This window comes from Pongo pygmaeus, chromosome 17 (genome assembly GCF_028885625.2).
Source record: "Pongo pygmaeus isolate AG05252 chromosome 17, NHGRI_mPonPyg2-v2.0_pri, whole genome shotgun sequence".
Lineage (NCBI taxonomy): Eukaryota > Metazoa > Chordata > Mammalia > Primates > Hominidae > Pongo > Pongo pygmaeus.
Window position 1 is genome coordinate 74,219,502 of NC_072390.2, and position 23,540 is coordinate 74,243,041.

The following is a 23,540-nucleotide window of genomic DNA, read 5'->3' on the forward strand; positions in this document are numbered from 1 at the left end:
AATGACCAAATTGCATTGGAGTAATGTTGGCAGTCAAGAGGAAGTGCCAATTTAGTGATTTCCTTAGCAGAACTGGCTGCATCTTTTACAAGAAAGCACATCTTCTTTGTCATCCTGAGGCTAGAGTGTGGAACAATTTGGCAGCTGTAGTATTTTATGTCATACAAAGTGTACAGATATCAGGCCACATACAGCACCTCTCACCCATCCATACTATCCACCCCATCAACTACAGGGCAGAGTCAGGCATTAAACTGAAAATAAATCTTACCTATTATATTGTAGCTTTTTAAAAAGTGAGTTTTTTAAAGTTTCTGCTATAAAACAAATCACAACTCACATGCCATTTCTGATAAAAGACAAGCACAGTTTTAAAATGTGCCCATGGCATCTGGGTTTGTGGACTAGAAGGCTAATCAGCCTCAATCATTGCACCAATGTTCTCCCAGGAATTTCCAAGACAGGCTAAACTTTGCCAAGGACCGTAGGTTTTGGACCTCTATTCATTTGTTTTATTTGCATATTTTTATTACATGAAACTTCTTGTACAACACATTTGAGAACTCTGGGTTTAGAACAACTTAGACCCTAAGTTTTTGGTCTCAGTTTCCTTTTCCTTTGATAGATCTTTATTCACTGTATGGACAGAGTCACCAAAAAAAGAAAAAAAAATCAGTATTTTGTTTTGGTTTGGTGGGCTTTAGCTAAATAGCTCGAAGTGTTTCAGTGGTAATTGTCTTAAGTCTTTTGAATTATCCCTTTTGAAAGAGAGCAGATATTCGGGGAAAAAAAAAATCAGGGCCTACCCTGAAAGCCTGTGGCACCAAATGACAGTGTGATTTACTGGAAGGTAGTCTAAAGGGGTGGGATGGGAAGGGACAGGAGAAGAAAAAAAAAAAGAGAGATAGGGAGAGAAGGGGATGAGAGAGAGAGAGAGGTTGGGAGGAGACAGAGAGAGACAGAGAGAGATTGATTTAACTTCTTAACGCTCTCTGTTAGTCTACTCACTTTGTTCCCATTGCTATCACCAAGTTCAGACAAGGAGAGTCAAGCTCAACTCAAAAAGAGCAGCCGTCTGCCTGGTTTCCCTCTGCCTCTAATTGTGCCTCCCTTGGTTCCATTCTTCACATGGCCACTAGAATGATGATCTCCATTGCAAAGGGCTGGTGAGGTCTATTCCCTGCCTCAATTTCTCATTGTTCACCACATCCCTGCTACTGCCACTCAGCTGAGAAGCATCCAAGGACCAAACTTGATGAGTATCATCGACAAATTCAAGGATCCTGGAGGTGAGGGGTTGGGGTGGTGACCTTTGATTGCCCTGGAGTCTGTAGACTCAGCTCCCTGTGGGAAACCCGGCTCCCAGTGGACACCTTGACTCTCCACATCTCTCTCTGAAGGGACCTGGTGTCCTGCGAATAGTTGGACAGGGTGAGAACTTGGCATCCAAGGAAGAAAGTTGGAGAGGAAATGCCACTTGCTTTCGTTTCTTCCTGGCTCATCTCAAGGTCTTTAAGCAGATATGTGTTCTGCATCATCATTTACAACTGAAATTTCCAGTTTATCTCATTTATAACTACGAGGAAAGTATGGTTCCTGCTGCAAGGTGCTAGCTAAATGCTCTGCCAGGAATATTTAGAACAACCAAGTTATTGTCTGTCAATAGATCACCATGGTTTTCCTAAATGTGTTCACTACATTAAAACATGTACTGCTTGAAACGTCCCACAGGAGAGTGGTCTTTTCCAAGGATGGCTGGTTCCCTCCCTCCACCCCTCCCACCCCTCACATCACGGAACACTTCTGCTCCGCTGTCTGCTTGATTTCAGTGAAGGTGGCCTGGGCTTTTTCTTTTATGGTATCCAAGTCCATGTTCTGGAGATTCTGTATCTGCCCAAGAATAGAATCTTTATCTTCTTCCTCTTCTTGATCTTCATCTACCATTTTCCGGAGATCTTCAGGTAAATCCACATCATCTCCAGCCATCTGGATTTGATTCTCATCCATTTCACTCTATGTGAAAAATAAATAGAGGTAGATAAATAACTCTAAACTTAACTACTAACTCACTAACTAAATAAATTTTAAAAGCAGCAGGAAAAGGTCTGTAGAGAATAAAGGAAGTGAGTGGCACTCTTGGCCTTACAGCAGAGCCTGGTCCTGATGGCAGTTGTGGGGGCTTCTGTAGGGGGGTCCCTCCTTCATGGCACCTTGGGTCGATCAGAACCTTCCAGCATGGTGGTTCTCCAAGTGTGGGCTCTGGACAAGCAGCATTAGCGTCATCTATAACCTGCTGGAACTACAAATTCTTGGGCCCCATCCCAGACCCACTGAATCAGGAACTCTGGAGTTGCAGCCCAGCCATCTGGATTTTTTTTTTTTTTTTTTTTTTTTTTGAGAGGGAGTCTTGCTCTGCCACCCAGGCTGGAGTGCAGTATCTCGATCTCAGCTCACTGCAACCTCTGTCTCCTTGGTTCAAGCGATTCTCCTGCCTCAGCCTCCTTAGTAGCTGGGATTACAGGTGTGCACCACCACACTCGGCTAATTTTTTGTATTTTTAGTAGAGACGGGGTTTCACCATGCTGGCCAGGCTGGTCTCGAACTCCTGACCTCAGGTGATCCAACCACCCCGGCCTCCCAAAGTGCTGAAATTACAGGTGTGAGCCACCACTCCCAACTCCATCTGGATTTTTAAGAAGCCCTTTCTCTCTGTGATGCTGATATACACAAAAGCTGGGGCATCACACCCCAACTCTGCCTAAGGGCAGCTTTGCAAGTCTTGCAGACTCTATCAGCCCCATGCCAAGACCCACTCACCTGGTTGACCCCACTCTAGAGGATAAGGTCTCAGTTTATAGTAACTAGACAGTATGCATTAATTCACTCATCACTCCTTAGTGGCAACTTTTGCTTAATCATGGCTCTTTTCCTCCCTTCCACTAGACAGGGAGCCCCTCATAGGCTCTTGCCAGATTCAGCTTTCCACCGTTAGCACCTGGACTGGAGTCTAGCACACAGCACACGTGTATTAAGTGAACCATCAAGGGCATGGCCCCCACTCAGCATACTGGCAGTCTAGCCTTCGGTGTTGCTGATGCTGTCACAAGCGCCTTGCACATTTCATTTTGTGATTCTAGGAGTGTCTGTTCTAGAATTTCTTAATGCATGCTACCTGGTCTTTGAGATTCCTTTATTTTTATTTTTGTTTATTTATTTTTTTTTTAGACAGGGTCTCTCTCTTTCACCCAGGCTGGAGTGCAGTGGTGCAATCTCGGCTCATTGCAGCCTTGGCCTCCTGGGCTCAAGCAATCCTTCCACCTCAGCCTTCCAAGTAGCTGGGACTACAGGGATGCACCACCGTACTCAGCTGAGATTCTTTTACCACTTAGGCTATAGAGCCTCTTGTTCTGTAATGAGAGAGGAGTCTAAAGAAAAATATTTTCTGGGAAAGGTTAACAGTAGCTTACATCCCCAGATGGCTGCTGTCAGATTTTTTAGAGATCAGGTTGTAACATGAGGTGACCTGGGTTTCAGGGAAACAGATTAAAAAGAGTGTCAGAAAAGCAAATGAGAGGAAAGATCTGTGTTAGAGCCACCTGAATATATTGTGACCAGCCTTTAATTTGTTACCAAAGCTCATGAAAAATCATATTAAAAAATGATGATCTTAGTCAAACAGACTATATTGCTTTAAGAAAGATTTCTGCACCTGGTGACTTCTGAGGTGGAGTTAAAGACAGCATCTAAAGGGAGATCTGAATTCTCCCTCTCTGGGTGCTGTGTAGGAATGATCAGCAAGAAACATCAGTTGTCTTTAGGTCCAAACGGCACACCAGGGTAACCTGTAAACTTCATTCTTCATCTGGAAAGTGGGTTGGAAGGACCAGATGGCTGAAGTCTTTTCCAGTTCTAACACTCTGTGGCTCCCATACTTGGAGGGGCTGAAGCCCAGCTGCCTTTCCTCAGGGCTCTCTTCTTTGATTCGGTTCCCTGGGCAGAGTGACACAGGAGTCTGGCTCAAGAAATAGCTTGAGAAGCAGATTTCTGATGCAGGAGGAACCAATGATTTTGGGAAGGACAGTCCTCACCCAGGCCCTCCTTGGAGAGCCTGGAGGACAGTCCCACTCTGCGCCAAGCCTCCGGAGATAAGTGAAGCCTCTCCCTGCTCTTGGCCAGGGCCTTGGGCCCTCCAAGTGCTTAACGGATTAATTAGTTCCTGGTCAAACTGTTGTGGGATTAATTAGTTAATCCCTAGGGGCTCCCAGCCAATTGCGCATTTCTATTTATTTTTTATTTGCCTTCCCTAGCGGCTGCTTTCCTTGCGGATCGTCTTCTGGGCCTTTTTTTCAGGAAGGAGAGGAAAAGCACAAGGTGGCCGACTCATTCTCAGTTCATGCAAATGTGGGACATCTGCCCTCTTTTATGCATCCTGAAATCAAATGCAAGTGATCTGAAAAGACATTCCCGGGAATTCTGGCCCCTTCCCTCAGGTTGGTAGTAAGATCCCCAAGCATGTCACCAGGTTTGAACCTGGACAGGGTAACTGCTGTGGGCCTGCAGGGACGGGCAGCTAGAGGGGCTAGAGGAAAGCGAGTCAGCCAGCCAGGAGTATAAAACACTGAACACACTCGCGAGGGCTCACGGGATGGTGCTCGCCTGCCTCCCATTCACAGGGAGACCTCAGCGAGGCCACGCTCTATGGCTCTGCGGTGCTTGAAGAAGCTTTGGGATGGTTTCCTTCTTCAAGGGTGACTCTGAGGTTCATTTTATCCTTGTGCTTCTTGCTCAGGGAAGGGAGAGCAGTGCAATTGTATGTTGCCTTATGGAGAGGATCTTGATTGCCCTAACTTTTATCAAGGTGTTTCTCAAAGTAGTTCTCAAAGTGGGTTCTCCAGGACAACAGCATCAACACCTTTTGGGATTTTGCTAGAGATGCATGTGCTGGGACCCTACTCAGACCCACTGAATCAGAAACTCAGGGCTCAGGCCTCGCAATCTGTGATTTAACAAGTCTTCCAGGTGATTCTGGAGCTTGCTGAAGTTTGAGAACCCCTGCTCTACGTTTCTTGAAGACAAGGGCTGTAACTTACTCATCTTTCTGTCTCATAACCCAGCAAATTTTCTGGCATGTAGACACAGAAAATTAAATGTTTACTGAATAGCCGGGCATGGTGGCTCAAGCCAGTAACCCCAGCTCTTTGGGAAGCTGAGGTGGGGGGATCACCTGAGGTCAGGGGTTCAAGACCAGCATGGCCAACTTGATGAAACCCCGTCTCTACTAAAAATGCAAAAAATTAGCAGGGTGTGGTGGCACACACCTGTAATCCCAGCTACTAGGGAGGCTGAGGCAGGAGAATCACTTGAACCTGGGAGGCAGAGGTCGCCATAAGCCAAGATCACGCCACTGCACTCCAGCCTGAGCAAAAGAGAGAGACTCTGTCTTAACAAATAAATAAATATTTTTAAAAATTAAAATAAATGTTTACTGAATGATTTAATGAACCTATTGTCAGAGAGGATAACAGCCTTATTAATACTTAAATTCGTAGGTCCTCTTTGCTATAAAGAGCTCTGTTTTCATAGTTATCGGTTTATCTTTATAATCCCGTTGGGGAATTGCAGCCTAAATTGCCTGAGTGAGAACATTAGTTCTACCACTTATAGGATGGGTGACCTGGGGCACTTTGTATAGCCTCTTTGAGCTTTATTTCCTTGTCTGTATATGGAGAATTGCATTATTTGCTTTAGAGCTGTGGAAGGTTAATTAGACGGTAACTGAATTATTTAGAATCTGTTAAGCACTCACCCAGTAGTAGCTATTCATAAAAATAATAACCTTCAGAGGTGGGCAGGGGAATTTGCTGTGGGCAATCTGGCACATGGGGTTAGCTCTGTCAGGAGGCTGTGATGTCCTGGCACCTTACCTCTGACCTAGCAATGACTCCTACCTTCACCTAAAGGCTTGGTTTTTCTAACAAGCCAGGCTTAGTCATTTCCTCTTTAGCACTAGACTCTCTACTCTAGGAGAAAGCTACTAGCGAGCCCTAGCTCCCCTTACCTCTTGTCAGGCCCGCCCCTAATTTTTGTGGGTGGCAGAACATAAGTGCTGATGGAAGTTCCTGGCTCACAACCTGGCCCTCTTTTTTTTCCAGTTCCTGGTGCCAGCCCTCACTGGGAAGGGCCTTGGGACCTTGGGTGCATGGCCTGTACCCCACTCCTCAGGCCTAGTCTGCCTGGCCACTCTCAGGAGCACAGATTTGCATCGGAGGCCTGAGAATGCTCTGGAATGCACTTAGGCAGGGCATTTGGGGTCCTAAGCAGCTTGAGCGTGGTCTACAAGAGGGGTGTGGGCTCTGCCTGGGGTAGGCCCTTTGGCCCACAGACTCTTCACTCCATGTGAAAGAGTGTGGCTAGAAGAGAGACCAAGAGAGCCCTCTAAAACATGGGCCCCAGGGCAGTGGCCTTAGATGTCCAGGTCCAAAGGCAGCAATGGGTGTAGTCAATGGCTGTGGTCAGAGAGTCCTGCACTCACCATTGATCTAGAAGTACAAGGCTACTGGCCCTCCACCGGAGCATGGCTGCTTCCGGAGATGATTCTAGTCTTGAAGCCAATTACTCTGGGCTGCAGCCTGTGCCATGGACATCTTATGACTAAAGGTAGGACAACCAGACAAGGCCATTGAGTGGCTAGAGGAGAAAATGATGCCCTCTGGAACCAAATGTGGGCCTGTAGCCTCATTAGCTCTGGATCCTAACTAATTGAGCTAGCCCTAGACCTAGAACTGGCTAAGTATTCAAGTGTCTCCTTTGTAAAAAGTTGTAGCCTGTCCAAACCATTTTCTGGTGGAGGCAGCCTAGGAGAATGAAAGATTGTGGGATTTGGAGTTAGACATGGGTTCGAGTCCCAGATCTGCCATTCACCAATGCATGACCTTGGGAAAGTCAACTTATGTTTCTGATGTCCAGTGGAAGGGCCACTTAGAGGACTGTTGAGCAGATTGAATGAGACATGATGTAAAACAGCCTCGCAAGCATCTAAGCTCTGGACAAATGGTAGCGGTGGTTATGAATATTTTAGAGGAAAGAGGGCAGCTCAGTGTCAAGATCCCTGCTGAAAGGATCCCTGGGATAAAGCAGGCATGGACAGTGAAAGAGACAGTGGGAGAGTATCGGCCCTTAAGAGAAAGATCCAGGACACAGCAAGCAATTAAGAAGCATAAATGGGATTTATACAGTGGACACAGCAGCCTTGTTTCCTCTCTTCCTAATGAACCACCCTGCTGACAGGACCTTGTCTGCAATTCAAACAATGAATGTCTTGTCCACACGTTCTGCTGCCCATTGACAAATCTTGGGTTGGGGAGACCAGGAATATTTGGACACAGTTCACACTTCAAGGAAAAGAAGTAATGCCTCATTACAACCCCCAAATACAAGTGCAGTTACAGCCAATGTGAATCAGCATCACTACAGGCCGGAAGCAGCTCCAGGGAGGGAGGGAAGGCTCAAGGATGAGAACCGTGTCATGAATGAATGAATGAGTGAGCCAGCACATAATTAGGGGACTTAGAGGCTATACTTTGTTCTTAGAGGCTCTGTTTCAGAGATCTTCTCATTTCTAGAAATCTTATCAATTTGGGATATTGTTTAATGCAGTTAAGAGCTAATTATTTTTATGCTAGCTGATGAGAATCCGTTTTAATCTCTTGTTTTTAACCAGACTTATTATCTTTAAGGCCAGTGCTGAATACCTCATTATTTAAATAGCTCCATATCCTACCATTGTCATTTCCTGTGACTGATGCCTGACCTTTCACCAAAGGATAAATGTGACCCTGGATTTCAAGACTTACTACTTCCTAGACCTGGATAAACTGGTCTTCTCTTTTACCAAACTTGAGATACCATCATAAATTATCTTAGATGGTTATGTCTTCAAAAAGCTGAGCATTCTCCTCTTGTCAGAGTCTAGTTAGCTAAGCATGGTGTATAAGCAAATACCAGTGTGATTGATATTAGGTAGATTTGATTTTGTTTTTGGTTTATTCACTTATTGTTGTCCACAGGATACCAAAAGCTGGAAGAATGGATTTCTTTCACATGGAGGAGTTCATGTAGTGTGAGACTGACATAATTGTGAGGATCACGGACTTGAGCAGTCAGGTACTTGTCTTCATAAACCACTCTCACTGTCCTAGTTATGAGTGAGGCTGCTGCCCTCAGAAGCTAGTGTGTGGCTGGTGTGGAGGCCCTGGGCTGGGGCATGCTGGCTGCTCCTTCTGCTGTGTCCCGCTGCTGCTCTTCCCTCTTTAGCTACTTAAAGAGCCTTCAGCACCCCTAGAGTAGGACAGATGGTGTGGATTTGTCTTCTTGAAGAATAGGCATCAGTTTTCAGTTTGATTGAAAGTGTGCATGCGTCGGGAGCTACATGGAATGAGAATTTCTAGATACCAGCTGTGCACATCTCATACCTCTTTCCCTTATGAAGACATTCCATAGGGACTCAAGAAGCTTCCGGAGGCCGCATATCCAAGCCTCTCATTTACAGATGAGGAAAGTGAGGTCTTGAGAGGTAAAGATTCTTGCAAAAATGTCATTCTGCCTTTTAGGGGATGAGAACCTAGCACAGCTGCCAGAAGGGTCTAGCAAGAAAACATGGCCTGTGGGCTCAGAATGTCTCGTGGTAGAATCCTGCTCTGCCATTTACTGGCTGTGTGACCTTAGAAAGTCACTTTCCCTCTCTGAGCCGGAGTTCTCATCTGTAAAGGTGAAGTGATATCTACCTACCTTACAGGGCACTTGTGAAGATGACGTGAGAAAGCTGGTGAGGCCAAGCAACACGTCTTGAAATCCTGCTTCACTAGTGTCCAATTACTGCTTCCCATCCCCATGCTCCCTGTAGACATGTAGTCCATTGCTCTTTCAAGGACATGAGTAGGAGGAGCAAACCGAACTGGGGCAGGGTGAGGAGGGGAAGGAAGAGATGGCGGCTGCTGGGGCCTCTGATGGCCTCCCCGCCGCCTGGCCACCAGAAGCAGCTGCTCAGAAAGCAGGAGGTTTCGGTGTCTCAGACCCTGCTGGGCAGCCCCAAGAGCTCCTAATCTGAAGCGGTCTGGCAAAGGAAGGTTCACACAATCATGTTTGTCATTTTTTTTAAGAGGCAAATTTTAAATTCAACTGTAATGGAGCTTTCAATGTGACACATTTAAAGAAAACTCTGTTAAGTTTCTCCTATATGCATCTTTATTCGAAATGAATAGTGCCCTTAATACGGCAGACAAACACCAGGTGTAACTAAATCATATAGCTCAGCAGGGGTCACAACATTATTTTTCAATGACTAACCTAGATTGACAATTCTGTTAATAGGATTAGGGTTCATTGTGGAACTGTTTTCTCTTATTAATTTAGCTTGACTTACATATACATTTTAAATTGGCCATGGAGAGGAACACATTTGCTTTTAGAAAGAATCCTGTAGCTTTATTTAAAACATATTGCTTCCTCTACTTGAAGAAATATGGTGTTTTAATTATAAAACAAGGAAACCTTTGTGTTTTATACAAAACTACAATGTCCAATCTGGACTAGTTCTTTTCATAAAATTGTATTTTAATGTAACTGTAATGGCGGGTAAATTCTTTCTGCTGTTTTGACACTTTGTTCTTTGGGCGTTTTATTTTATTTTATTGAGATGGAGTCTCACTCTGCTGCCAGGCTGGAGTGCAGTGGCACAATCTCGTCTCACTGTAACCTCCAACTCCCTGGTTCAAGTGATTCTCCTGCCTCAGCCTCCCGAAAAGCTAGGATTACAGACATGCACCACCACGCCCAGCTAATTTTTGTATTTTCAGTAGAACAGGGTTTTACCATGTTGGCCAGGATAGTCTTGATCTCCTGACCTCGTGATCCGCCCACCTCGGCTTCCCAAAGTGCTGGGATTACAGGCGTCAGCCACTGCGCCCGGCCGGGCATTTTTCTTTCTTTTCTTTTTCCCCAATAACATCCATTTACTCAGCAATCAGTGTGTGTGTGAGTGTGTATGTGTGTGTGTGTGTGCTCACAATTGTCTATACCTCAGGCACTGTGCTAGGCACTGAGCACAGAGATTTAAAATTCGGCCCCTTTTTTAAAGGAGCACACAGTAGGTGCAGATATTTAGGGTCATAAGATGATGTAGGAGACATGGACTCAAGATATATGGGGACATGGAGGAGGATGACCCAATCCAGAATAAGGTAGGGGGAGGGAAATCATGGAAGGCCCTGGAAGAAGTGGCGCTGACCAGAGTCTTACAGAAAGGAAAGGCCACAGGGAGCAGGGAACGGAGCAGGAGGAATCACTAGTCCAGGCAAGGAGTATAGCAAGAGGTGAGGCTGGAGAGACAGGAGCCATATCATGGCATACAGGACAAGGAGTTCGGATTTTATTCTAAAAGACATAGTGGCCTTAAACAAAACAAAACAGAAAAGAAACAGGATCAGATTTGCATTTTAGAAACCTCAGTATTGAGGGTGACAAGACTCCAAGTAGAAAAGCTATGGTGAATTGAGAACTATTCAGGAGTGAATTAAGATGACTTGGAGATTTACTGGATGTGCAGCTGGAGCAGGGAGGGAAGAGGCAATGGTGACATCTGGTAGCCAGCCTGGGAGATGATGGGCTTGTCGGGAGAGCTACCCATGGAAGTGGAGCCTATAGGAGGAACAGGTTTAGGGGGAGAATGAGCAAGGGAGTTTTGGATATGAGCTGGTTCTACCTGTGAAGTGTCTAAGTAAAGGTAGCTGCAGTTGTGAAATTTCGGGAGAAGATGTGGTCTGGAGGTATAGATTTGAGAATCATCCACATGTAGGCAGTAGCAAAAAGCAATGGCAAGGTGCAGCCCTCAAGGACAATGTGCAGGCTCGAGTGAGAAGAAGAGCCAGCCAAGGGGGCACCCTGGAATATCCTACAACTTGGAGGCAGACAGAGAAGGATAACACATGAAGAAGAAGCAGTACAAGAACAAGAACCAGAGGGTGATGTCTGCAAGCTGAGGAGAGGGCCTTAAGGAAGAAGCGATCACTAGTGCTAGAAGAAACAAAGAGGCCCCAAGAGAAATTAAGGGAACCACTTACTGTATTCAGACAGACACTGAACATCTGGAAGAAGAAGGTTTCAGCAGAGCAGTGAGAACTAGTCATTTAAGGGAAGACACCTAAAAAGTCATGTTTACTCAGAAAGTACTGTTTCCTTGTTTTAGATGGGAGAGATTTGACCTCCTTTATTAAGGAGAGGCCAATCAAGAAGGAGAAACTGAAGATACAGGATCTGGAATAATTAGTGGTGTGCGATCCAAATCTAACGTGAGCATCATGGATGACTTTAGGCATTTTAAGTCCTCTGATGACCTATAATTTGACAACTAGAGGAAATCGACATAATCTGGATGTGTACATGAACATTATAATGACTGGTATAGATACATATACATATACATACTTACTGCAGATGACTGCAATTTGATTACTGCACTTATTTAATTACTTATCTGATTACCGAAATTAACAATGGTCACCGAAAGACATTGGTATAGCAAATAGTATTGTCACTAACAATAAACTTGAGACCCAAGACCTTTTATTGTTTATCTAGAGGGCTATGGCTTATGTTGCTCCTTTTCAAAGAGTCTACATTTGCTTTTCCCTGCCAGCAATAGAGTGAAACTCTTTTTCAGAGGAAACACCAGCCAAATAATTTCTTTAGAAAATACAGTTCTAATTCCAAAATGTGACATAGTTATCCTCATTAGACCTGACAGCTCCCGGGAAGACATTTTCTCAAATCTGCTCCCCGTCGGGCCTTGGTCAGGGGAAGGGTCTAGGACTGAATCCTGCTGTTATGTAACTGCTGTAGCGGTGACCCTGGGGAATTGTGAATGAGGCACCCAGGGGGTCATCCCTCATTAGCTGGAGGACGTGTTAAATTCGTCCAATTCCCTGTGGGCTGTTAATACTATTACTATGAATGCTTACCCAATATGGGCTTTAGAAGATGGCACAGGCTAAGTATTCTGCAAACCTGGCAGGGAGGGGACGGTTATTAGGAGCCCACTAGAGTCCCAGTGACCCCTGCTTTCTGTCTTGTGCCGTTTTCTTTGTCAGACAGTCTGTTCAGTTCTAAAGTCTACCACCAGGAATCTGATGCCCAGTTTAGAGGGATATGAGGAGAAGGGGGCATGAAAAAGTCCTGGATGTAGAGTAAGGAAGCTTGAGTCTCCATTTGTCACAGCAAGCTTTGTGACCTTTGGCACGTCCCTACATTTACATGATCCTATGGTTATGTATTGAATGCACACATATGGTATGTGCTTTCTGGATGTAAAAAAATAAGTTTATTGAAAAGAGAAACAGCACTCAGACACTGGTGTCAAGGAGCCAAAGTATTGTGGTCATCCAGGAACCTGAACCTGTTTTAGGAAAAGAACTTAGAGGGTTGGAGGGAAGTGACAGTTGGCATGTTCCTCAGATGACCTCGGAAGCCAAGCCCCAAAGAGGGGGCTCATAAGGACTTGGGAATCCGTTGCTCTGTTTCCCTCCGAATACAGCAGTTCTTTTGGTTCAGCCCTCAGTCAGCCCTCCCTTGGCCGCAGTAAGAGCCAGCACTGGCAGGCCTGCCTCTCCTCTCCAGCCTTGGGCTTCTCAATCACATATCCTAGTGACGCAGATGGGCACTGTCTGGCCTTCCAGGGTCTCCTTGCTCCTTAATGAAGCATCTAGGAGACAAAACCCTACACCTCGAATCCCCACTGTGTTTTTCTGATGGCTTTTTTTTGTTTGTTTGAGATGGAGTCTTGCTCTGTCGCCCAGGCTGGAGTGCAGTGGCCCAATCTTGGCTCATTGCAGCCTCTGCCTCCCGGGTTCCAGCAATTCTCCTGCCTCAGCCTCCTGGGTAGCTGGGATTACAGGGGCCCGCCACCACGCCCGGCTAATTTTTTTTTGTATTTTTAGTAGAGACGGGGTTTCACCATGTTGGCCAGGCTGGTTTTGAACTCTTGACCTCAGGTGATCCACCCGCCTCGGCCTCTCAATGTGCTGGGATTACAGGCGTGAGCCACCGCGCCCGGCCTCTCTCTAAGGATGGCTTTCTAAAGGTTCCATTACGGAGATTCCTCTACGTAATCAGAGACAGACTTTAGATACGTACAGTTCAATAACAACCAGCAGCTAAGCCACTGGGTAAGTTGGCTGAATTCAGTATTAGAATAAAAAGCATGGCACTGGAGGCCTGGGGCATGATTCTGCCCCCCATAAGCTTCATTTATTCAGTCATCTCCTCTCAAGGCTGAAGATTCCAATTCCTTCAGCCCGCCCTCGATTGCTGTCGTTTCAGAATCTCTCTGCAGCCTGGTCACTGCGAAGACAGCGGAAACTCGGCTGTTTGCGAGCTCCCTCTCCGTTTATGCCATGGGAGGATGGAAAACGCACTATCTCTGGTCCTTAATAACAAAATAATAAGACTTTTTTTCCTTTTCTTCCTTTCTTTGTTGTTGTTTTGTTTTCCCCCCATCCCATCCAATGACCTATCAATAATTTTTTTTTTCTTTTTTTTTTTTTTTTAAGTCGCCTCTAGAAATTGGCTTCTGCCCCTCCCTGGTCCTGCCACCACCCGCAGCCCGGGTTCCGCCTCCCGCGGGTGCCAGTGGCCGAGGCGCTAGGAACACCAGGGGGCGCCGGCGTCGAGGATTCGGGGCCCGCGCTGGCGACCGCTGCGCCCTCCTCGCTCCAGCCAGGATCTGGCTTGGATGGGAGCGGCTGTTCTGCATAGCCTGGGCAGACGTTAGCCTGGGAAACGTGTCTGTCCCCCGCAGCCTCTTTTTCGCCACATGGGCCATCGAAGGGTCCCTGTACCCAGAGCCTCGTCAGTGGGGGGACGCGGGCGGGAGGGTAACGTGCGACAAGTGACAGCGCGGGAGGCAGAGGAGGCTCCCAAGGGTGGGGCTGGTTTGCAAGTGCAAAGTGTTGCACTGGGGTAGGGGAAGTTAGTCACAGCTGGTGATAACTGGACTAAGTGGAATACGCTCCAGCTGATTTTTTAAATTTTTAAATTTTAGTTTTTAAACTGCTCCTTGCCGAGCAGGGCTAACTCATAGGCAGTCTGCCCAGAGTAGCCGATTTTTCTTATCATGTAGTTTGTTTAGGTGCTATTTTTATAGCTAGCTACACGAGATTAGAATTTCCATGTGCTTTACAAAAAGCAGGCAATTGTATTATTGGTATTTGTAGTATCTTCCATACCATTGGCACAGTTTTGAATCATTGTGTGTAGAATACATTGTTACAAATGCAACCAAATATAAAAACGCCCTTGGAGGAGGGGGTCCCCACCTGGAAGTAAACTGCAGTGAATGATGGTGTGTACAATGTTCTCAAGTGAAATTCTTATCTGTTTGTTTGGATTATATTTGGAATTTAGACAGCTACTTGCAGATCTAGGGTCAAACCGTTAGACAACACAGGAGAAATAATGTGCTCCCATTTTTTTAAGCCACGTGGAATTCAAAACTGCCCTAAAATTTTGGGGAACAGCTCAAATATTAAGAGTAGAAAGAGGCCGGGCGCAGTGGCTCACGCCTATAATCCCGGCACTTTGGGAGGCCAACGTGGGCAGATCATAAGGTCAGGAGATCGAGACCATCCTGGCTAACACGGTGAAACCCCGTCTCTACTGAAAATACCAAAAATTAGCCGGGCATGGTGGCGGGGGCCTGTAGTCCCAGCTACTCGGAAGGCTGACGCAGGAGAATGGCGTGAACCCAGGAGGCGGAGCTTGCAGTGAGTGGAGATCGTGCCACTGCACTCCAGCCTGGGCAACAGAGTGAGACTCTGTCTCAAAAAAAAAAAAAAAAAAAAAAAAAGAGTAGAAAGAACAAATGCCTTGAAAAGGGGGAGCTCTGTTGAAGTCCTTTTGTGAACAAGCTGCTCTTTTTCATGGTTGTGGGGCCTGAGTTCCAGTCCCAAGTCTGTCACAGGAGATGTGGCTTATTGCAAAGCTACTTAACCCTCCTGGGCTGCAGTTTCCTCAGGTGTAAAATGATGCAGTGGTATGAGATTATTAGATGAGCTTTATGGTCTCTTTCATGGTGTATGAGAAAATCAGGTGGGGTCTCAAATGCATTATGCATTTGAAACAGCTATAGAAAAGGGGATATATGAACATCAGTAAGCCATGCAATGAAAGACACTGGTGGGCTCTACTGTTAATTTATCAACGTCCTTCATGTCGGTCCCTCCCCCTAGCTGGCTTTAGAGAGCAGTAGCCTATGCAGGTATAGCTACAATCATTCTCCCGGGAGGACCTGGATTTGTGCATTTCATGGCTATCATTTTTTCCGCTTTCCATAGTTTCTGTTGAAAAGGCTCTTGTTTCAAAGGATACCCTGGCACAGAGATTTAAGAATTATTTTTCTCTGAAGAGTACTTAAACCTTACTGCTAAGCCTAAGGGTGTTCACCCCTGAGGATCTGGAAGTCAGCAAGACTGCTGATTTACCATTAGTGGAGAAAAAGATAAAAGGCTTGGGGCCTTGAGGCTCAGGAACCTCCATTGTTGCATTGATTACACACCTAAGGACTGGCGGTCCTCAAGACCCCTGGTTGTTATTATCAGGAAATAAGACTTTTGTGCCCAGAGATCATAATGTCAATAATAAGGCTCTATTGTCAGGCGCTATACTAGGTCCTTTATAATACGTTATCTCAGACAAAGATCCTATGAAGTTAGGTACTTCAGCCCTCATTTTATAGATGAGGATACTGAGGCTTAGGTTTTTTTTTCCTATCGCTGCTGCATAAATTAAGAGACTCAGATATTTTTAAAAACCGTGTGATATTGCATCACAGAGCTACAACTGAACCCCAATTCTCCCTAGATCCCTACAGAAGAATAACAGTTATCAAAAATAAATCTTTAAAAAGTCCTACCATTCTGGACGATGCACACCCAGTCAGTCGTGTGTGTGTGTGTGTGTGTGAAATTTCTGCTTCATCCCAACGAGACTGATGATGCTTTAATCAGATGGCCCAAGAGCAGAGGCCAGGGGCTTCAGTGCAGTAGCATGAATCCGACTCAATCTTCCTGTCTAGGGGGAGGCCACATTGCTAAGGTGAGCCAGTGACATCCAGGGAGTTTCAGGAAATTCACCAGACAATGAAAGTGGAAAGGACAGTGTTTAGAAGTGCTTCACTCTTCCAAAATGCAAACACAGTGAGGAAAAGTTATTAAACCTGAGTGGGGGGTGGGGGTAGGAAAAGCAAGGCATTCTTTTCCAAGTTCATTGGTTGTGAATGAAATGAGCTTACATTTTATTGTGGGTTTTCCTTCCCTTATTAAGAACAGAACCCAGATTCCTTGGGCACCCCAGAGATCAACTTCTACCATATTTAAGTCTTTGGTGATTTCATCAGTGACCTTGCATAGACAGTGGACTCTCCCTTGTCTAGTGCTTGTAGTTATTAAAATCAGCTTTTTCTGGGATCTGCTGGGGATCCACGGAAGGAATTGGTTTAGCAGCACTTTCTAAACCACCCAGACTCAGAGATGGCTCTCATACTTGGGATTATGCCCTTTGGAAGGATCTTTTACTTCGGCTTCTCCAGATGGAAGATGTTCTTTAAGGGATGGTGCATCTTTGGAATATGAAATTGAATAACCAGCTCAGAAGGTGAAGGTGGAGTCATTTAGTCAGTTGGACAGGTAGTGAAGGTGGAGTCAGGTGGTATGAGTCAGAGTAGCAAAGTGATGGGCCCTCTGTCACTACTGGATGCAAGCCCTGGAATAGTACCTCCAAGATGTGTTCCACAACATGTCAATGCATTCCCTTCCCACCAGGAGACCAACGACTCACTCAACCACAGCCTACAGCAGTCACCCTCAGCCAGTGCTGAGATGCATAAGATGGTGCTAGGTGATGACTGTCACTACTACACTATTCCCCAAACCAGCAAGCGATGGTTCCTTTTAAATAGAGGTGGAATATCATAGAAATCAGGACCGTGGTTTCTACCTTTCCTGGATGTCTGGCCCATGGCAGGAGGGTACCTACTTTCTTCATGCCTGTGTTTCCTCTATGGTAAGACAGAGATGATAATAGAACCTAAATGACTTAATACATACCAAGGTACCATACCTGGTACCTAGAAAGAGCTCAACCAGTGTGAGCTATGTATTGTCCTTGTTGTGTATTTACATGGAGAAGTTCTAGAACCTTTAGATAAGTTTATGTTAAAATGTCATCTATAGGTATTAACTCCAGTTTTTTTTTAGCAACAGTGGAAGTTCATAAAGGTTAAGTTAAAAACTGGAATCAAGTTTTTATGAACTCCTAGTTCAGTGCTCTTTTCACTATATCAAACATTTCAGTTATGATTAGGATATATGTATATATATATCCTGAATATATATATATCCACATGATCCTTTGTGGATAATCAAGCATGACTTCCCATTTTTCATTAATTAAGAAATGATTAGATGTTTCCAGAGTGTCTTACCTTTGGGAGCCTATATTTTTCTCTGAGATGAACTCTGAGGCATGCCCTTTCTGCCTTTTTCTGTGTAAATGCAGCATCTCTTTCCATCCTAAAAGTTAAAGAATAAAGGATCAGAAGGATACAGAGAGCTAAGGACATTCCTGCCCATGCTCAGAGGAGCCAGACACCGGGTTACACCTTCTGAGATGCCACTGCTGGCAGACACTTGGGAAATATGGGATTTTTTTCCTAGGTCCCCAAACGTCTGCCTCTCTTTTTGTTACTCTACTGTCATAACTTTCAGTACATACCTCTAAGTACCAAAGACAATTTGGTCCTAGGAATCTCTGTATGATGCGAACCAGGAGATTTTTCCTAACGTGGTTTTCCATGGACTATTCAGCCAAGGACCATGAGCCTCAGAATCACCTGGTGCACTCATGACAAATGCAGCTTCCTGGGCCTGATCCTAGCCCTGCTGCATCAGAATCTCTGGGTGCAGGGGAGGGGAAGCTACATTTTTAGCAAGCTCCCCAAGTGATTCTTATGCAAACTAAAATAGGGCCACAGTGTCCAGAACCAGGCAGTTCTTGGAAGACCATTGGTGTTGGGGGATATAATATAAACCTGTCTCCCTTCATTGTTACTTTGTGCAGACCCCAATTTAGGCATGGTGTTTTCTTCCCAGTTTGGAAGCAGGTAGCCCCAAACAAGGCAGGGTATATTTCCAGAATGTCAGACTGGGGTCCTGCTGTGTGAATGATCTAATTGGACTCATGGTGATGCTGGTTTGAAATGGACATTCTTGCTAATGATTATTCAGACAAAAGCAGACACCTTTGGGGATGTCTGCAAAGCTCACAGGCACCACCACCCATCCCTGCTGCCCACAGAAGTGCTTTATTGGTAGCTGAATTTATATACATGGCCCTGCCCTCTGGCTATATTTGGTTAGAACAAGCTCAGTAAATGAAATCTCTTTGAAAATTTGGGATTGGTACTAAGAATGACAGATAATTGCAGTGTGACTGGCAAAATAACAGATGAACTTGGTAGCCATTGGCTGTCATTTTCCACTAACCTTGTAGTCTGGCTGCTGAGGAAGAACAAAACAGCCATGCCCAGGTAGAAGCAATAGTAAGAGATGGGGAAAGAGTGCTGGTGGCCTCTCAACAGCTTCCTGCTTCCTGGTTTAGGCCCACGTGGGGCCTGATGGGAATTCTACTTGTGGATCTGGTGAATTATCTTTGCATAAAGCATTATCTGCTTAAAACAAATCCCCTGTTTTCATTTTCAGGTGAAAACTGGTTTCTATGTCTTGACCCCAAGTTTGTAAATAATCTTAACCATTATACAAAAAAACTGAGTGTTAAGGAAGGAGCTGCAGCAAATGATCAGGTTAAACTGATCAAAGGCCCTGGGCTCAGGTGCCCTCTGAACTCATTTCCATCCACAGAATGTCAGGTCTGGAACGGGCATGAGAGAACATCAAGTTCAACCTTCTAGTTTTGGAGAGGGACATCGAATAAAGTGACCTGTCCAGGAGATTAGCGACCTGCGGCATGGACAAGCAGCAGACCTTTTCTCCCCGTGTTTTACTGTAAAAACTTCCAAACATACAGAAAAGTTGAAAGAATTTTGATATAAAATCCATCTAGATTCTACAATTTGCATCTCATTGTACTTTTTTTTAAATCACATCTATTCCTCTCTTTATCCACATTTTACTTTTTTGATACATTTAAAGGTTGCAGAAATCAGTAACATTTCCCCCAAACTCTTCAATATGCATGTCATTAACTAGGGTGACATGTTTGTTTATAGTTTCTCTTTTCTTTTTGTGAAGCAAAATTTGTATCCAATGCAATGCACAAACCTCTTAAGCACACCATTCAATGATTCCCCAAAAAGCACACACCTGTGTAACCCAAAACCCTCTCAAGATAGAAAACATTACTCTCACCTGGGAAAATTCCCTCATCCCCATTCCTGATCAAGGCCTACCCCCTAGCCCTAGAGGCAACCACCACGCCTTTTCTACCATAGGTTGGTTTTGCCTGTTCTAGAACTTCATAAAATGGAACCATATACAGTTCATCTTTGTGTAAGGCTTCTTTCACTCAGCATAAAATACTTTTGAGATTTAACCTTGTTTTTTTATGTACTAGTAGCTGGTTCCTTTTTATTGCTGAGTAGTAAGTATTCCATTGTTTGCGCAAATACAATCACCGTTTGTCTAGTCATTTTTCTGTTAATGAACACCTGAATTGTTCCCCATTTGGGGCGACAGTAAGTAAAGCTGCTATGAATATTGTTCTAGCTTTTTTTGTGGACATCTATTTTAATTTCTACTAGGTAAATCACTAGGCATGGAATTTGCTGGGTTCTAGGGTAACTTACTGGGATACATTTAGTTTTATAAGAAACAGCAAGACCTTTCTCCAAAATGGTCATACTAGTTTATGTCTCAACAGTTGAAACAAGAGTTCTAGTGGTTTCACATTTTGGCCAATATTTAATATTTTTTGTCTTTTTGATTTTAGCCATACTGGTATTTATGGAGTGCTACTTTACTGTGATTTTAATTTTTTCCATTTCCAAGACAACTAATGATATTAAGCAGCTTTTCATGTAATTTCAAGTAAGATTTTCATGTACTAATTGGCCATGTATCTATCTTTCTGAAGTATTTGTTCAAATCTTTTGCCCGTTTTTTTTTACTTTTATTATTGAGTTATAGGAGTTCTTCATATTTCCTAGATCCCAGTCGTTTGTCAGATGTATTTTCCAAATATATCCTCTTAGTCTGGCTTGCCCATTTATTTTCTTAATGGCATCTTTTAACGTATAAAAGTTTTTAACTTAGAGTTGAATTTATCATTTAATAATTTTATGGTCATTGATATGGTCATTGCCAATCTGGGTCATGATACAGAAACCTTCATCTACTTTCAAGTTGCAAAGATAATCTCCTACTTTTTTTTCTAAAAGCTTTATAATTTTGGCCTTTATGTTTACGTGTATGATGCATGACAAATTAATTTCTGTGTATAGTGTTAAGTAGGGGTCAAAGTTCAATGTTTTTCGGTTGTTTAGCACCATTTGTTGAAAAGACTTTCCGTTCCTGGTCTGATTATTTTGGCGCCTTTGTTGAAAATCAAATAACTATAAACCCCATTGATCGATTTGTTGATACTAATGCCATGCAGAGTTAGATTCCAGTCCTCCAGAGCCAGTCTACAGATCACGCAGAAAAACTGGTTGCTCTGTTTATAGTCACATGCAGCTAGCTAGTCTCCCCCCACAAAGTAAAGTGTAAATTCCTGCAGAATAAAACCCATCTCTTCCATTTCAGTACATTCCTCACAATGTTATGCTCATATTAGAGGTCCAAACAATTACTGAATAAAACAAAGGTCAGAGTCAAGTTACAAATGGTATTGTAGAAACTGTTGAAGCATAACTATGGCAAAGAAGCATTTTAATATAATTGAAGAAATGGAGGGATAAACAGACTATTGTTTTATTTCCTTTCCAGATAGTCTATTTATGTTTAGACCTCTTTCAGTACTAATGTTACCAGTGGTGCGTGCGCGCGTGCACACACACACACACACACACACATTGAACACAGAAGGAAAATAAAAATGAATGTGCATTATTAAATAGAGTGCATTGCTAAATAGTTTTTTATTTATAATTCATATAGTCAATCTCCCCACTTCCTAAAATGATGAGGATGGGTTTAGGAGGCTTTTATTTGCTAACATTGATTTTAATTATTATATATACTAAACTGTTTGTAGCTCTCTCTGCGTTTATCTTGTGATGAATTATTTTTAATGCCTACTGCGTATTGCATTCTAGGTGGTGAAATTCTTGAAAACTCAAACAATGGACTGAAAGTCATCCCTCTTTATCATAGGGAAGCCAAATGCCCCATTGTCCTGACACTATTTCTTAAATTGAGTGACTACATAAATTTATAATATTCTCACACACATGCAAAAGCTGAGTAGCTGACAACTCAGTCTACTGATTGACTGTATGATTTGGCCATTTTGAGCTTTGATCTGTCCAGATATAAAATTAAGGGAAACTAGGACATTAGTTAATCAAATAGATGCCTTATCTGCAATCGGATCTGCTGCTTGAACATACTAAGTGATATTTTGCGTGCTCACAACTGTGGTCTACGTTTCTGTTTTCATTAGCCTACTTGATCTGAGAATGTTTGATACTGATTTTTGTCTTCTATTCTTCATTTCACAGTACTTATTTTGCTTTTAAGCTTTTTGTTGTTTTGCATGCCATAGGTAAAATCAGCCAATATTCAAGGAATGCTGCTTCTTTTGCCCAAGTCTTAGCACCATTATTTTTGCTAGTTGCACTGAATTTTTTTTAAAAACCAACTTTAAGTTACTGCAGAGCCAAGCATAATGTATTCTAGGTAGTTTATAAGCCATGATTTCTTTCAGAAAAATACAATAGACAAGGTTTCCACTAAATGTAGTCTTTGTACTTTCTTTGTTTCCTCCAGGTCATTAACCTTTTCACCTATAATCATCTTAGCGATAGGATTTAGGCAACTATTATATAATTGATCATTAGCAAAAGAGTCCTGGTGGCAAAAAAGAAATACTTTTCTTTTGAAACATATGATAAACATTTAACGTCTAGATTGATGTTTCATTTCTTAACTGATTAATAAAAGAATCTTAATTCTACCTTAAACATTTAAAAATTACACAGAGTTACATTTATTTATTACAGAATCAGTCTTCAAGTGGTGAAAAGTTGTTGGTGATATTCACATTCTATAATACCCAACTAAAATGTTGCTTATATTTTATATTTTATTTTTGTTATATTTTACATAGCCAAGAGAATGCCTTTATTTTTTGGAGGAAGGTGCCGAAGTATTTAGGGGTGAAGTACATGACATCTGTAATTTACTTTAAAAACTATTATCTACCATCTATCTATTTAATCTATAAGCAAATGTAGCAAACTGTAAGCTGCTGATTTTATGTCATAGGTATGTATGGGTATTCATCCTACTATTCTACTTTTCTGTATGTTTAGAATTTCCATATTAAACAGTCCACAAATCTATTCATAGTCTCTGATGAGCCAAGTCTTATGACATAATTGTCATGTTATGCTTCCTGGGGTTTTTTTTTTTTTTTTCTCACATGCAAGATCAAAGAAGCTGCACTCTATGTTCTTTTAGGCCCTTTTCTAGGTATAAGGTCTGAATTCTTACAATTTGAAGACTTTCTACTTGCTAAGAGGGTGAAGTTTAGAAAGAATGTAAAGATAGTTAAACCTACCATTTTTCATCTAAATAATTAAATTGAGGTCAATCAAAACATGCCTGGACCAGAAAGTGTTAAGCTGCTTTAAGAACAACATATAGATTCATTTATTATTGTTCATTTCCATTCATACATGTAGAACATAGAACATAGTAGCTGCTGATGTTACGGAACTGTTTACTTTAGAAGAACAACCTTTCCTTGGGTTAGAGGTAAACGACAAAAGGAAAGGCATCTTAAAAAGCAAAGAGAAATAAACTGGAGAACTGAAGAAGATATAGCCGGAATGAATTTCCTTTGCTTTTTAAGGGAAATGAAGTAGCATGTACTCACTTCTCCTCAATCATTTGCTTTTGATACTCCTCATACTCCTCTCTAGTCATCCCTTGAGCTGCTGCAGGATCAGATGCACCTCCTTCTTCTTTATTTTCTTCAGACCCACCACCAAATCCTAAATTCTTTACCTGGTTACTTATCATACTTTTCATAAGGAAAGCCATTTTCTCTTCCCCAGAAAAATAAAACCAAAATTCAGACAAAAGCTGAAAAAAAAAATCCAAACAAACCCAAGAGAAAACCTCCAAATATTCTCAATGACAGCAATACATTTAAGAGCAAAGGACTTTGCACAGCCTCATCTATTCAAGGGCATACTGATAGAGAAGAGTGGTTTGTCGGCCGTAAGCTGGATTAAAGTGGTGAACTCCTTAGAA

At 43.2% G+C, this 23,540-nt stretch overlaps 1 protein-coding gene across 1 annotated transcript; it reads right to left on the reverse strand.

Moving 5' to 3' along the window:
- Positions 1-489: 489 nt before the first annotated feature.
- Positions 490-23,514, reverse strand: CPLX4 (complexin 4). Its single transcript, XM_054460880.2, has 3 exons — positions 23,161-23,514; positions 17,531-17,618; positions 490-2,013 (listed from the first exon to the last, which is right to left on the reverse strand). The coding sequence occupies exons 1-3, from the start codon at positions 23,325-23,327 to the stop codon at positions 1,786-1,788; spliced, it is 483 nt and encodes a 160-aa protein (XP_054316855.1). The 5' UTR covers positions 23,328-23,514; the 3' UTR covers positions 490-1,785.
- Between the last annotated feature and the right edge of the window lie 26 nt (positions 23,515-23,540).